At 41.1% G+C, this 15,433-nt stretch overlaps 1 protein-coding gene across 34 annotated transcripts in view; it reads right to left on the reverse strand.

Moving 5' to 3' along the window:
- Nucleotides 1–15,433, reverse strand: part of LOC146655470 (ankyrin-3-like) — a 123,800-nt gene that overhangs the window by 33,254 nt on the left and 75,113 nt on the right. For 17 of the 34 annotated variants that reach the window (XR_014914306.1, XM_085427787.1, XM_085427807.1 and 14 more), the window contains 12 exons: nucleotides 15,225–15,422; nucleotides 13,929–14,027; nucleotides 12,214–12,312; nucleotides 10,357–10,554; nucleotides 10,009–10,107; nucleotides 9,264–9,362; nucleotides 9,048–9,146; nucleotides 8,841–8,936; nucleotides 7,168–7,240; nucleotides 6,974–7,030; nucleotides 3,170–3,293; nucleotides 1,870–1,881 (listed from right to left, as the gene is read on the reverse strand). Coding sequence is in view for 33 of the 34 variants with exons in the window: in XM_085427787.1 (XP_085283913.1) it covers nucleotides 1,870–1,881; nucleotides 3,170–3,293; nucleotides 6,974–7,030; nucleotides 7,168–7,240; nucleotides 8,841–8,936; nucleotides 9,048–9,146; nucleotides 9,264–9,362; nucleotides 10,009–10,107; nucleotides 10,357–10,554; nucleotides 12,214–12,312; nucleotides 13,929–14,027; nucleotides 15,225–15,422 (1,253 nt within the window). In the remaining variant the exon portion in view is untranslated. The other 17 variants (XM_085427814.1, XM_085427800.1, XM_085427794.1 and 14 more) reach the window with 8 other exon arrangements.

The following is a 15,433-nucleotide window of genomic DNA, read 5'->3' on the forward strand; positions in this document are numbered from 1 at the left end:
GTACTTATATGCACCTGGTTGGCAGATAAGAGCTTAAAGTGTTCAATTCTGTGCAGACGTCATCAATGACAGGAAAAGGAACAAGATTCACTCAAAGATATTTCAACTTTTAAATCCGACTCAAGCTCAAAAGCTCACCTTCCTTTATTCTAAGATTAGCTGACCTAGACCTGTTTCAAAGGAGCAAAATACAAGAAGGGAAGCAGGTCTTTTCTATCTATCTTGCTGCAGTCTGCTTTATGGCTGTGTGTGGTGATGTGTGCCTATTTTTGCTGCCTCTTCGGCTCAGTGCAGTGCTGCAGATTCATTTCGGGCTTCTTTCTTGTGCTCCTTTTACAGCGATTTGATCATTGCAGAAGATGTGAAATATTCATTTGATGTGCGGTGACTAAACGCTTACCTAAAACATATATTTTTGTGTGTGTGCGAAGAAGCACTTAAATATCATACGTGAAAGGTGCGTTGTTGTTGTTGTTGTTGTTTGTGTAGGATACGCAGCTTCAGCTGTGAACAAAGCTGAAAACTCTGCCTTCGTTTCTCAGAGGGTATACTGTATGTGTGTATTGATGCGCCGTGCGTGAGTGCAAAAGGGGGAGAGTGGGTGAGTGAGGGGGAGAAAATGCAGAGCTCAGCGTGTTTGAGTGGGCACGCTATTCAGCACAGAGAGAAGCCCTTTATTCAGCAGAGCCTGCCTACCCCGGCATCGAAGTTACCAAGCAACTCTGTGCGGGCTGAATGGACTCGCTGGCAAGGCAGCGCCGCGCTATCCCCCCCCTACTCTGTTCTCACCCCGAACATGTTTGTTTTTTACAGCTTCCTCCTCTTTCTCATTCTCCCCCCAAAAACATCAGCGCTTCTTCTTTTCCTTCTGTGTTTTCATTCTTGCTCATTCCCTTTTATGTCCTCCCTGTAGTCAGCTTTTCACTTCTGCGTGTCATCCTTCTCCATAATGATCTCCTTCTCTCTCTACTTTCTCATTTCCTGAGTCACGATGCTTTAACAATACTGTGAAGTTTATCAGTTCATCCACTCAACTAAAGACTTTTTCAACTTTGCCTCTATCCCACTGCTTTCCTCTAATCAATCAGACCCTGCTCTAACACCTCCTTTCCTCTTTCCACTCCATTCATTTTTATGGGTGGTCACTCATAAAATCTACTTCAAATTTTCAATCTAGCATGTCAAACTATGAACCAGTTAAGCACTGAGTCGAAGGGATTTTTGTGGACTCAGAGAGGCAACTGTAGGCAACTGAGTCATAGTATATCCACGTGAGTGCTGCTGTGTTCGAATGCAAAGTTTCCATCTCTGCAAACCAGAATTGAACAGCAGGAATCATGCCGAATACTTGTGGGACACCTCCAATTATGTCAACAAATTATTAATCCAATGATGTGTCCGATCCCTGGAAGTTACACTCAGAGACACTCCAAAAAAATATAAGGTGCCACATAAGAAGAAGCCACATCAAAACATTAGTCGATTACTCCACACAACTCAAAACTGAAAGATCCGCAAAACAGCTGCTTATATTTTCTTATGTCCAGCAAAACTGTCTCTTTTGCACACCTACATCAAAACAATAGACACAGATTTCACTAAGAGGTATGATTTAAAAAGTGGAGGGATGATGATGATGATCTAAAAATACAACACGTAACAGCAAATGGGTCAAATACGCTACCACGAACAGAGAAACACCAACACTGGATGACACCAATGTCCAATGAATGACTGGTGGTTTGAGTTAGAGTCTTATGAGTGTTGGATTGGGGTTAAAAAGTAGTTCACAGGGTCACAGGGAAGAGACACCATTCACAGATCTTTTACCTACTACTACTGGTACCACAACTACTACTCTTTTCTTACCTGATTCTAGGGCTAGAATGAGAGACAGGATGCAAGAAAACAAGAAAAAAAGAACAAAATAGCAGAGTGAAAAGCAAAGCATTTTGAAGACGTTCAAGCGTGATGTGACATTGATGCTGTGCTTTTGGTGGCACACTACGACAAGGTTGAGCGAATTTTTCCCGTTTTACATGAGAAGGTGTTTGCGTGTATCCAGCCCACTCAAAAAGCAGACCATGCAATGTCAGTGTCATAAATGAAAAGGTAAGGGAAAGAAAAGAACTTGCTCAGCATCACACATTCACTGATCAATACATTATTTTATACATTTCCGCACTCCTGCAAAAACAGTCAGCTTAACAAAGTGTATGTGCAATGTATGTATATGTATATGCAGATTTTAGTATATGTGTCTGTAGTTTGCAGAGGAAGAAAGTTCTATGGAAACTATGGAAGGACTTGATCATTTGTAAGGAGAAGTCAGTGTAATAATAATGTAATAAAACTCTGAAATAGAAAGGTGAGCACAGCTTTTAAGCTTGCATGTGCTCCTCGCTGTATCATTGTACAAAATAGTTCTTTCAAACTAACATTTTGCATAATTCAACGTATTATCTCTCTGTCAAAACTTTTTCCAGGATCAGCCCATCAAAACAAAGTCGTTCACGTGGAATCCCTCCAGTGTTTCCCTTGTTTGCCTTGCCCTGCTGATGTTAGCAGCTTCCTGTCACAGTCAGTGTGACGTTGTTTTTATCAATCCAGCCATCACAGTGCCATCTGCCATCTGTCAGTGCGGTTACAATACACACTGTGGGGCTGCACAACACACCACCGGAGTGTTTTCATTGGCGCCTGCCATTTTTCCACGACATCCTTTGTCCACTATGTGAAAGTGTAGCTACACCGACACGCAGCTGTTCGCCCAGAGCATCAAAGGTATCAAAGCTTGCTAGCTCTTTGTACATTTTTTTTTGCCCGAGTTTCAAACAGGGTCACGCAAAACGCTGAATCATTTAGTCAGGTTGAATCATTAGATGGCAACTTCCCAGCTGCGCTTTCTGGTGACTTCCATTATGCTGTGTTATTGTGTGTGAGCCTATATGTGTTTATGTTGCATATGTATGCATGTGTGTGTGCTCGGTGGAGGGGGCTGTGCATTAAACTATTCAAGAGCAACAAGAACAATATATGTCATATCAACTATGGCATTATAAATCTGTGGATTTAGGGTGACCACTGCAAATATCGCAAAGATGATGTCACACTGTGAAGTACATCATTAGTTTTAATGTGCATATATATAAAAATGGCAGGTGCCTACCTGGCTGAGCGGGCTCCTATGCTGAAACCCATGTACCCCTCATGAGGGAGAGAGTCATCCCCCAACTCTTTGAGGTCCTGAGGCCGCAGGTATTTGTCTGTATCCCCAGTCATTGCATCCTCACCTAGTGAAGGGACGAAATCAGAAAACCCTCCTGTTAACTTCAAAAGCTAATCAGGGCAAGAGAGACGATGCGGCACCCAGCAAAGAAAAACAAGCCGACACCAGCCTCTTTTTTATTTGATTAGACTACTTAGAGAGGGCCTTGGCTAATTATCAGCATCCCTCTGCCGTTAAATCAACCCAGACTATCTCACTGCAACTTTTCTTTCTTTCAGTCTATTCTTTTCATTTGTGGCACACCAACAACATGAAGCTGGAACACTCAGCAGCGCCTATGCTGGACTTTAGAGGTGAGACTAATATTAAAAGAGAAAGAGGCAGCAGCAAAGACACTTTGCGGTATATCTAGAGCTCTCCTGTAAAATCAAACGCAGCTCGTTTCAGAAGAGTCAAAGCAGAAGGTTTTATAGCTACCAAAGCCTCAGCACAATAAGCAAAGAATAAGGAGAAAGTGCATAACCGCACCGCACCTCGATCGGCGGACCGGTGAACGATGACACGCCGGTCAATGAAGCCGCCGGGGCGGCTACAGTGTTTCCCCTTCTCCCTCATGTCCGGCTCTGTCCTGCCTGCAACACTCTGCTCCTTCACCGCAGCCCCTCCCCCTACCTTCAATACTGCCGCACTCCGATCACACACCACCACCAGTGTCAAGCAAGAGGACAAGGGATGGCAGCGTTTCCGGTGTCAGATTTCAAAATAAAACCAGTGGTGGAAGGGTTATAAATGAAATTATCTTTAGTCAAAACTAAAGACAAAGAAAAAAATTAAACCTGTTTACTCCCTATGTTTACACTTCATAAATTACAATTATAATGTTCATCAGCTACTCTTACAAAGAATACTGTGAACATGTTCTCTCAGGTGAAGCAAGGAAATTGATAAAAGATGCAAGATTTTCGAAGACATATCGCAATATTTTAATTATACTAAAGAAATATTTTAACTAATAAATAATCTCTGTGTATTTAGTATAATTTTGAAATCTTGTGCACCTTAATTTTAAAACACTGGGACAGAGAAATATCGATTATAATATCGCTTCCTGTCTGTTTCCAAATCTCAATAAAAATGAAAGCGAAATATGCATATCTTATGATGTGGATGTAGAAGTGTTATTGAACGCATAACGATATCTTTTATTGTTGTGGCAGAGCGGATAATCCGACTTCCTGCGTTTCACAGATATTTCTGTCTGACTTCACAGACCTGGAAAGGGATCGACTGCTCGCTGTTAAGAATAAAGTGTGGCAGTCCCATTCAAGCTCAGTTTTCCACCACTTACACCCCGACACACACACACAAACACCCTCCTGTTCTAGCCTATATTTTAAAGCATATTCTGAATCCCCCCCGCCCAAAAAAAAAACCAAAAAAAAACAAAGCCTGCCTTTTCCGTCCCTCTAAGAAGAAGAAAAAACAAAAACTGTTCACAAATATAAAAAGGATGTTGATTATAATTCACACAATAAAAACTACGTAAAATCAGTAAAAACGGAAAAAATAATAACCACATGTTATAGTGACAATTTCACATTGGCGCTCAGTAACTCTCACTTTCTTACTTTCTGTCTCTCGATCAATTCTCTGTGGCTTAGTAATTGCACCGGCTATTGAAACTTCTTTTAAACCCCCCGAGCGACTTACCTTTGTCCACCGCAGCCATATCGATTACAGCTCTGTTCGTGTTTCGGCGGTAATTTCTGTTTCTCTAAAACGCCACAAAACGCCCACGGTGTAAAAACTGCAGAAAGTTTAAGACTATCAAGAAGTCCATTCAATGCTTCTGGTGCTGGTGGAAAAAGCTGCCCTCTCGTCACCTCAAACACTTAACTCCACTCCAACCAACTTGCGTGTTTCTTGCCCGTGCGCACATCCCTGCTGCTTTCGTTGCGAAAATAATGTAGATTAGAACCTCTCCAAGTTTTGCGTCTCCTTGTTGCACAAAAAGGACACGAGGAAACATAAAACAGCCTAAGTCTAAGCCACCTGACATCGGTGGCCACACCGGGGTTAAATCTCTTGCAGGCGGCTCAAAAAAAAGCTCATCTCATTGGATTTAAAGCGAGAGAGAGACAGTGCGTCTCTGGCTCAGCAGCATCCACAACAAACTCCAGTTGAAGAGTGTCAACAGGGGCCGCGGTGGAAGTGTTTACCGCTCTGTGGAGAGCACAGTCAGCTGACAGGTCGTTTGAGCAAATGCCTGGGAACGTCAGCATTTGAAACTTTCACTGAGGTTTTATTCTTCCTCTGTGATGGAAATCCTAGAGGGAGTTTGGCTGTGTGTCAAAGTGGGAGTGGGGCTACAATAATGACGAAATAACCACATCATTTTGCAATTTTTAATCTTTTGAGCAACATTTCTCTGTCTAGCTCTTCTGTCTCTGTGTTGCACACAGTGACTACAACTTGCACAAGAGTAAGAGAATGCAAGCAAAGCAGCAACGGTTAACTGCAGTAATGAAACTATTGCAGGCCAATGCCATAGGAATTATAGAAATCTATACTATGACGCTAACAGAGAAAATCAAAGATTTAAGTTATTCTCTATAGATTAGTGGCTGTAGTCATGTATAGAAGTCATAAGGCAGGTCACAATAACACACAAGAAAACACACACACACAACAGCAACCACGGGGAGCTGTTAGAGTCACTCCAGCCTGCAGCTTAATAGGATTGGCTTCCCTCATGTAGGATTAAAACAAGTTGAAGAAAGTCTCCATTTACTCCTGCTACTTCTTTAACACAAACCCACATAGAGCAAAACAACAGCATCCTATAGAAAATGAAGGAGTGCAGACCTGAATACAACTGCTGTCTGAAGCCAGTCTGGTGGTGCTATTGGGCAAAGTGATTATCAAGGCCACAGAAGTACAACGCTGATGAAATACATGCATGGTATAAACCGTTTATGTGGGGGACATTAAGTCATGGGCACTATATTTCCTATGTGAGGATCTTCAGAACAAACTCATCTCCTAAAACCTGATATGCGTGTATACTTGTTGATTCTAGCTGTATCGCCTCACACAGAAACTCCACACCCCTTGACCAACATCCCCCGAGCAACAGCCTGTGAACGAGCTCATCAATTTTGCAAGAATCTTGGCTGTGTAGTTCCAAAACAAAGGACAGAGGACTGAGTGGACGGTCCTCTGTACCATAAACTTGGCAGAACATTGGCCTGCAGTCCTGAAGCAGCTACTCTGCTGCAAACTATGAAACTTGAATTTTACATACATTGAAAAATGATTTGACACGATGTATGCCGGCCTCTTCATATTCCAACTCTGCATTTTGATGTGTGTCACATTGATTTTGCTTTCATTTTTTCACAGCTACACAATTTTGTGTCAAATAAAATGGCTACAGCTGGACTTTATTGTTTGTCTGCATGATTAAAGACTAAGGAAAGATAATAAATACAATAAAACAGTATATATGCACAACCCATGGAGCCTTAACAACATAATAACTAAAGAATAACCACAGCATTTAGTTTGAGTGGACAGTGTGTATTCTGGTCAGTGAGTAAGTTCCTTTGAAAACGTTCCCATTACCATGAACAGCAAAGCAGAACAGCAGTACAGCAAAGGCGACACTGTTAGTTCTAGGCAAGGCAGCTCTGTTGTATTAAAGGAAAAGAAGCAAAAAATAGAAGAGAGGATTCAAACCGATACCTTCGTCAACATCTGACAAAGACTCCTCACTGAGAGTTTCTGGCACATTGGCCTGGACTGTGTTTTGGATACACATACAGTGAAACATGCACGTTAATGAGAATGACATCACATAGCACACAGTATATGGGAATTATGCACTTTCATTGATTTTAGGCCTCAGTGATAAAATTTAAAAACATTTTTTTACATACCTTCATCATCTGACATATCGAGGAATTCATTCATGGTCTCAGGGACATTGATTTTATGCTTTTCGGATGCACTCTGGAAATTCAAAAAAAATACATATATTATATATTCCTCACCTGTTTTTTTAAGCAGTTACAAATGGATTTTCTTAAATTATGATATGTCACATAATCACTTGAAATCACTGCCTTTCACATTGCTACATATTAAAAGAAAGTACTGATAGTGACATTGTTGTTGATATTTTGAAAGTCAGTTTATGCGTGACAGCAAAGGGAACATAAGAAAAGATGATCTTGATTATTACCCACTCTTTAAATATTTTATCAGCTGAAGCTCTGATAAATGTAGTCAGCTGGTGTCAACTTCAGGATATAAGTTGCAAATAAAGTGAAAGCTTCACATATATTTCCTTATTTGGGCCTTAGACTGGGTTCCAGGCCCTGTCATAGCAAGAAGTAGCCATACTGTATTTCTGAAGGCCATCTTGACCCAGATAAGCGATCAGCAAATGTTCCAAAGGCTGCAGATGTAGGCTTAAGAGCAACATAAAACAACAGCAGAGGTCTGTGTACGGTGAATAATAGATCAGGCACACTGAGGTGTGAGGAGATGACCTTGATCTTTTATTCACACTCCTGTGGTTTGAAGCATTTATGACGAATACACTTTCCTGCTGATTGTGCTGGATCCTCAATGACCCCTTTTCCTGGCTCTTCACTCACTGTCCCCCTCACACGCTTGTCACTTCTTCATCACTTCTTCATCACTGCCTGTCTTTCTGTACCTCACTCATCTGATCATTAGGGTCAGCTGTTAGTATTGCTGTTAGTAACATTGGCTATACGAGGGGAATCCTTAAGCTCCAATCTGAGCCGTCCCTTTCTCTTAAGCAGGACAACTTCACACATGTGACACAGCGTGACAGACTGACTTGCAAGCTCATTTGCAGTATTCACACCTTAACTCCACTTACAGTGTGCTGCTGGCTGTCCACGGCCACGGTTTATTTTTGGCAATGAGCTAGCTGCTCGGTAAGAAAACACTAGTAGTTTCACAGACAAATAAAAAACCTTATTTCTAATGTTCGCTTTTAAGCAAAAAACAACCTTCCTAATCCAACAAACAACCAAAGTGATACTATTTCTAATGCACTGTACAACTTTTAGTTCCGATATTCTTGTTTTTCCTGATGTCAGAGCCCAAAAAGCATTGGAATCAACTCTGAAATCTTACATATCAGAAAATCCTTTAATGCACCAACAATTAAAACCAGAAACTGCATGAAAATGTAAAGTATCACAGAGTGACAAAGCTGATTTCCACATAGTTAATACCCTAATAAAAATAAATGGCTGCTAAGAAAATAAAACATAGAAGTTTACCCTTCAGTGTCTGGAAAATGAGATTTGCTCATGTTAATTTGCTAAAATGTGATAGCTGTCAGTTTATTATTTAAACTAATGAAGCTGAATCATCAATAAAAATCACACAGTCTCACACACCCAAAAAAAGAAAACATATATTAAAACCTTTCAATAAGAAGCACAGAATCTTTGCCCAGCTGTCAAGTTACACAAAATATCCATCAGTTGATGTATGAAGTAATTATATGTCTTAAGATTGTATGTCTTAAAGCATGTGAGATGGCATTGACAAGAAGTCAGTGTCTTACCATAGTGGCCAAGTTTTCATCAGTCACAGGCCTCAGAGTGTCAACAACAGAGATGTAACCAAGACGGCGGGCAATGGATAGGGCAGTGTTCCCATTCTTACCAGTGACAAAAACACACAGAGTAAGTTACACACAGAAAGGAAAAAAGCATTCAGTATTTCCTCAAACTTAAGCTCTGCTGTCTAGCCCGTGTGTTTGCGTACTAACCACAGTGAGTTCGTTGGCCGAGGCCCCGTTCTGAAGCAGCAGGTTGATGATGTGGGTGTGGCCCTGCTGAGCAGCTTGGTGTAGAGGAGTGTACCCGTTCTAAGCACAGCCAGACAAACACAATCAGTTTGTCCAGGAAAGATGCAAATACACTGCAGGATTGCAGGAAGGTCTTCAGCGATACAAGACTGTATGTGTGTGATTCTGTGTGTCTACCTTGGTTTTGCCATTGACTCTGGCATGGTTGTGCAGCAGGAAGTTTGCCATCTTTGCATTTCCATAGTGGCAAGCTACATGCAGCGGAGTGTAACCCATCTGGAATGACAAATGATGGCAGAAGAGGCACAGACAATTCAATTAAAACAGGACGGAAAATTACTCACAAGTGCCTACTGCAGACTATAATTTGTTACATCACAGCTTACTAGAGAGCTGGCCTGAATTTTGGAAAGTTTATATTTTAAGTGTAAAATTTACCAGGCAAATATATAAATCCTCTCACATAATGGGATTTCTCTAAATCCTAAATTAAAACTGCATTGTATTTCATCTGCTCTATGAATTATGTATTTGTGTATCATGGAGATCAGTGGGTGAATAACCTCTTTGCTGTAAACAACTGTCCTGTCAGCACAAACACACCACAAATAACCTTGTGTTAGCCCAACTTTTAGCTACTGCAGCTCTTAGTGAACGTGATTATGTGCATGAATGTGTTTGCTGCATCCATAACAACATGATCACCTTCTACTCAGGTAACAATCCTTTATTTATGCAGCAACTGAGATGTCGGCAGACAAGTGAGTGTATGAGCGTGTTAAGCTAAAGAGGAAAATCAGGATAAGCACATAAAGCAAATTAACTGATGGAAGTTAAAAAAGTATAAATATGCAGCAAACCTGCCTACTCAAGTATTTACAGTTTTCCCATGTGTGCAAGAAGTCATCTGAGAAAGCTGTACCTTTGTTTGTGGGTTGACATCAGCCCCATGATTGAGAAGGACTTCAGCAACATTGACCTTGTCCTCCTGAGCTGCTAAGTGGAGTGGTGTTAGTCCGCTCTGTATATGAAAAAAGGAGAAAAACATGCAAATCCACAATTACATTTATTAGGGTGGGTGTGCAGAAGAAGAATGAAAAGTAGGGTGTTTTTCAGAAAACTTGTTTGAGAAGTCTAATGTGTTATGGCAAAAATCATGACAAGTGTTTGTCTACTGGGTAAGAAGGATTGTGGGCCATATACATGTGTAAGCTTAATTACATTTGTAGTAGTTCCTGTATAAATACTAGAGCTATGTGACAGATTCTACCTTGTTGCACACGTTGACATTAGCGTTCTTGGTCAGCAGCAGTGACACCAGATCCACGTTGCCCTCCTGTGCTGCAAGGTGAATTGGGCTGATGCCTTGCCGCGTCACTGCATTGGTGTCTGCACCGTACTCCAGCAGTGTGGTCCCAATTTCCATTTGGTTCTTCTTGGCAGCGATATGAAGGGGCATGTAGCCGTTCTAAGGTCCGCAAGAGAGGCGTAGAGGTTAGGAGGCTGGACCGAGCTCTTCTATGGTTGTAAAACTTAAACTATGGGCAGGGCTGAAGGGTGTGTCTAAAAGTAATTTTCATTTTATCTACAAAACTAAAGATCTATTACATGATAGATGCAGCTGAAAATCAGGATACAGCTTTGATTAAAAATGTTGTAATTTTGCATCAGGACGTATAATCCAGTTTGTCATGAAAACAAACTTACAGCACAAGGGTCTTTCAAATTATTGACAGTCATGAGGCTAGTGTGGCCAGCCTAACGTATCACAGGTAAAACTGATGGGAAAACCTCAGACAGAAGGTTGACCTCAGCTGTTACACACATTCACAACAGTGAAAGTGCTAGGGACAAAGTGTACAAACAGGAGTGCAACTTAAACGTGAACAGTCACCACCCTGGCTTCCTCCTTTTTGCTACTGTGGAGGAGAGGACCTGAGAGAAAACATTACAAAGTAGCAGGAGGGCTACATTCAAACCTCTGGGTAGCCTTGAGGTCTGCAAGGGAGAAGGTAATTCTAGCTCAAATGAGAGTGAGTAAAAGGATAAGGTGAGTCTGGAAGAGGGAAGAGCCTCTATTTACAGAGCCTAACTTGGCTTCCTTCTTTGATTTAATTTACTACACTGTGTAAAGCAAGACTTATACTTCAAGTCAAAATCCATTTTTTTCTATCTCCATCACTAAGTAGAAAAACATCACACACGGAGCACAGATTATGGTACTGCAGGGAACTATTGCAGCAATAACTGCAATAGTAACCCTACTCGTGTATCTGTGTTAGCGCCTCTATACAACTCCTCTTGTACACACTGATTGATTTGTTTCCAAAAGCACTTAAATTAGATCAAGCACACTAACTTTAGAACCCAGCCAAATGGAAAACAATTTGAGAAAGAAAGAGAGAAAGGAAGAAGGCAGGACAGAATGAGTGTGGGAAGGCGACAAGAAAGGCAAAGGAATAAATTTAGACAGACGCAGATTAAGGGAGAGAAAGAGAGCTAGGATGGACCAAAGTGGCTTTGCAAGCTTTGGTCTCCCTTTGTGGCATGTCACTTGACAGTCCAGGCAAAACAGGCATTTCCTGCCACATTTTTGGTTGGTTCTGGCTTTTTGCTCACACTCGTTCTGCGGTTTCGACAGACTCTTAAAGCCTGGCAGGAGACAAACCATGACTTGACCACTTATGTTTGTCTGTCTAACTTAACAGCTTTTTTTTTAGGTTTTATTGGGAATACATCATTTTCTCAACTCTTGAACAGACAAAAAAAAAAAAGGAAATTTTAGTGGTTTGGCACTATTACTGACTCTGGAGTAATTACATTTCTTCTTTTTAGGAGAAACACAGTATATTGCTTGCAATATGTAGCAAACCAGCAACTCAAATCTGCTGACAGCATGACCTCATTTCAGGCTGGTCAGGTGGTTTGTAAGACTTGACTGAGCACAAAATAAAACTCACACTTTCACTGATAAATGACGAAACGGATGGAGGAAATGGGCGAGCATTAGATCCACATTCACACGGATGAATATTACACATAAATCATTATTAATGGGATGTTACGTAAGTGATAAGCCAGGTGAGTTCCTCTTAACACGTGTATTGATATGTGTCTGTGTGGATACCTTGGCGGCAGCGTGTGGGGAAGCTCCCTGATCCAGCAGCAGCAGTGCCACTCTCTGATTATCGTAGTGAGCAGCTACATGCAGAGGAGTTAGCCCACTCTAAAACACCCACACACACACACACACACACGTACAAATGCAGAGACACATCCACACACACACAGGAACACATACACACAGGCATGCAACACAACACGGGATTAGAAGATCACCGACCACACCCAAGCACAGACACGCTGACAAGTAAAATGAAAGAGCCAAATTAAAACTGTGTTAAGAAATTTTTAGAGATGGGCATCGAACCGATGAAAGATACAAAGTATAGGAGACGGTTAGAGCTCTAACTTCATGCGCTAAAGGTAGATGGCATTATTAGGAAACTGAGTGAGAGAATTTTCCTGCTGGCCTGCTGATAGATTTCAATGTATCTTCAAAATGTTGACTTTGCAGTACTTATCTACAACGGCTACAGTATTTTGATTTGGAATTCAATAGCCATGTCAAAACATGCTAAAGTCATCTCAAGTGTGCAAAAGCACCAAAACTGAAGATACACACTTTTCACTGGCCAGCAAAGATGTGACTAAAGCATTATTTTTATAGCAGCAGAAGAAGGATTAGTATTAGTTTACCAACAGCAGAAGCAGCAAGGTCTAGTTATTATTTTAAAATGTGATCAGAAAACTGAATCTAATAATTTTTTTTAACCAAAAGCATGTGCTTATCTGCCACTAGTTGTTCAAATTATATATTTTGAGACAAGATTTCTCAGTGTATCCATCGACACAAGTGGGAGATTAAAGGGTCTGCATCACTCATGTTAAACCCCAAAACCGTGCTCGCAATTACTCTTTCATAGGACGTGTCCCACAGAAGGTGAATGCCCAACCAGGCCTCCACACAGTGTGGCTCACTAACAACAACCTTCCATAAAGAGAGTTTCAAGGTCATGTCATTGTCTTAATACTTTCTATAAGAGTTAGATGATGGAGGCATTATGTAAATAATGGTCTGTATATATGGAGTACCTTATAATCTTAGGCTCTAAAAGTGTTTTACAATGTTTTCTCATCAAAACGCACACGCAGAGTGATCAAACAGGGCGGCATATGATGTGACATACTCATTATTTCTACCAAAAGATATAAAAAAAAACCCCATATAATATCTTAAAGTCTTTATTTTCATCTTGATATAAAATGTATTATAATAATAACGACCTGATTTTCTTCTTTGTGTATCTGACACTGAGGCAGATTTTAGCATGACACCACCAGACACTGTGGAAGTTTCATTATCATATCTGACAGTCTTTATGTTAAACGCTTTCAGATGGTGGCAAAGATGCACATACGACTAGTGCCAGCAGGTCTCAGCTATTTAAGTCTCTCTCAGTGGAATAAAAGAAATCTGCCTACAAGGTTTTTGCAACAGGACAAGCATCTGTTTGATGTGTCGCACTGTGATCAGACCTCAGCTTGCTTCCACCACACTACTACCTCCCAGCATCTGGGCCAGCTGCAGCTCAGACAACACAACACAGCCCTGCTGACTATCTTAGAGATGAGGACATGAAATTAGGAATTTCAGGTTTATACTGCACTTTTGCTGTCTATCATTTCCTTGCTGAACCTGCCTGCTCGTCTTAAACAGGTCATCTTTTTCTGTTTCTTAAATTTATACTCAGAAACTCTCCGCCTTTTCAGACATCTCACCTTTCCAGCAGCATCAGGTGCAGCTCCCTTCTGTAGGAGCAAACTGGCTACCTCCATCTTGCCATACTTTGCTGCCACATGGAGGGGACTGAATCCTTTCTGTTGGGCCAAAAAAGGGAGAGCAGGGAGTAGTGAGGGTATTTAAACAGGAAGTGAATATTTGCATTATTTTAGGTCCCACTTGGCTGGTGTGGGATCGAGCTTTTCCTTAAGCAACATAGTTTCTCACTGTCTTTCAGTGCTCAAGTCACAAATGAAAACAAAACAGCAGCAGCAAAGATTTTGTGTTATTCAGACTGAACAAAACAGAAAGTTTGATCTTAAGAGTAACATCTCTTTCCTTCATAAGACACAGGACACCGAACATTGCAGTCCAAATAGGTTAAAAAGTTCAACATTGTGAAAACATTTTCAATAAAGTTATATTTTAGCCATATTTAAATTAGGATGGATTCACTTTATTAACAAGACTCAAATGCAAAATAACTTACAAATGAGTATTGTCTGTGCATGAGTAATTTTCTCTCCATAGGGGTTCATTACACTGAGAAAGTAAGGCAAAGGTCTTTACTATCTCTTGAGGCAAATGCATGTCTATTACACGTTTTGCTGTGATGCTGGGTTTGATTTGCCAGTGTGATCACTTGGCTTCCTTCCTGTGTGTCTGCAAAGATATTTAAAGACATTAGATCATATTTTCCAGAGGAATGTGGGACTCCACAGATTCCCATTTTCTCTGAAACACTTGACCTCATTTGTGGGATAGCTAGTAATCGTGCCAGTTTTTAAATTTCTATTCATTTAATCTGCTTTATAAACACCTAAAAGGGGTCAATTAATCTGCTCGATGGCACAAATTTTCTGTTTTCACACAGATATGATATCATTTGCTTGAAAAGCCGACTAAGGTAAAGTCCCAAAAGATGCTATATGTGTGTGTGTGAGGAAGTAAGAGCCCACCATGGGGTTTACCCTTCATTAATCTGCTCTGCTAACAGAAGTCACCTTCAAAGACAGTCCACAGAAACATATCACACTCACATCTTCCACACCCATTTTATACTTTGAGCAATGCACTTTTATGCAATTAGTCAGATCTGTGTGTCAGTTTAGTCAGTTTAGTATGCTTAGACTATGAATTCTTTTGCTGGGAGAAGGACGTATTTAGGCATTTATTTCATATGACAAGAACCTTGGAGGCCACTCGAAACAAAACCATGCCTACTAGTGGAGATACTGGAAAATGGGAACATTATCTACATTGCAATATAATGCTTAATCTTCCACAAGACATACCTTTGTTGCAGATGAGAGTGAGGCACCATTGTCCAGGAGCATGGCAGCAACATCATGGTGTCCTTCGCGGGCAGCCAGGTGAAGGGGGGTGTAGCCTGAGGTGGTGGCAGCATTGGCAGACGCACCGCAATGCAGCAGCTGCTGGACAATGTCGACCTTCCCCAGCCGACTGGATATGTGCAGCGCTGTCTGGTCATCCTGCAAAGAGA

The sequence above is a fragment of the Rhamphochromis longiceps genome, linkage group LG13, assembly GCF_057381845.1.
Source record: "Rhamphochromis longiceps isolate RC_006_pf linkage group LG13, R_longiceps_female_GT1.1, whole genome shotgun sequence".
Taxonomy (NCBI): domain Eukaryota; kingdom Metazoa; phylum Chordata; class Actinopteri; order Cichliformes; family Cichlidae; genus Rhamphochromis; species Rhamphochromis longiceps.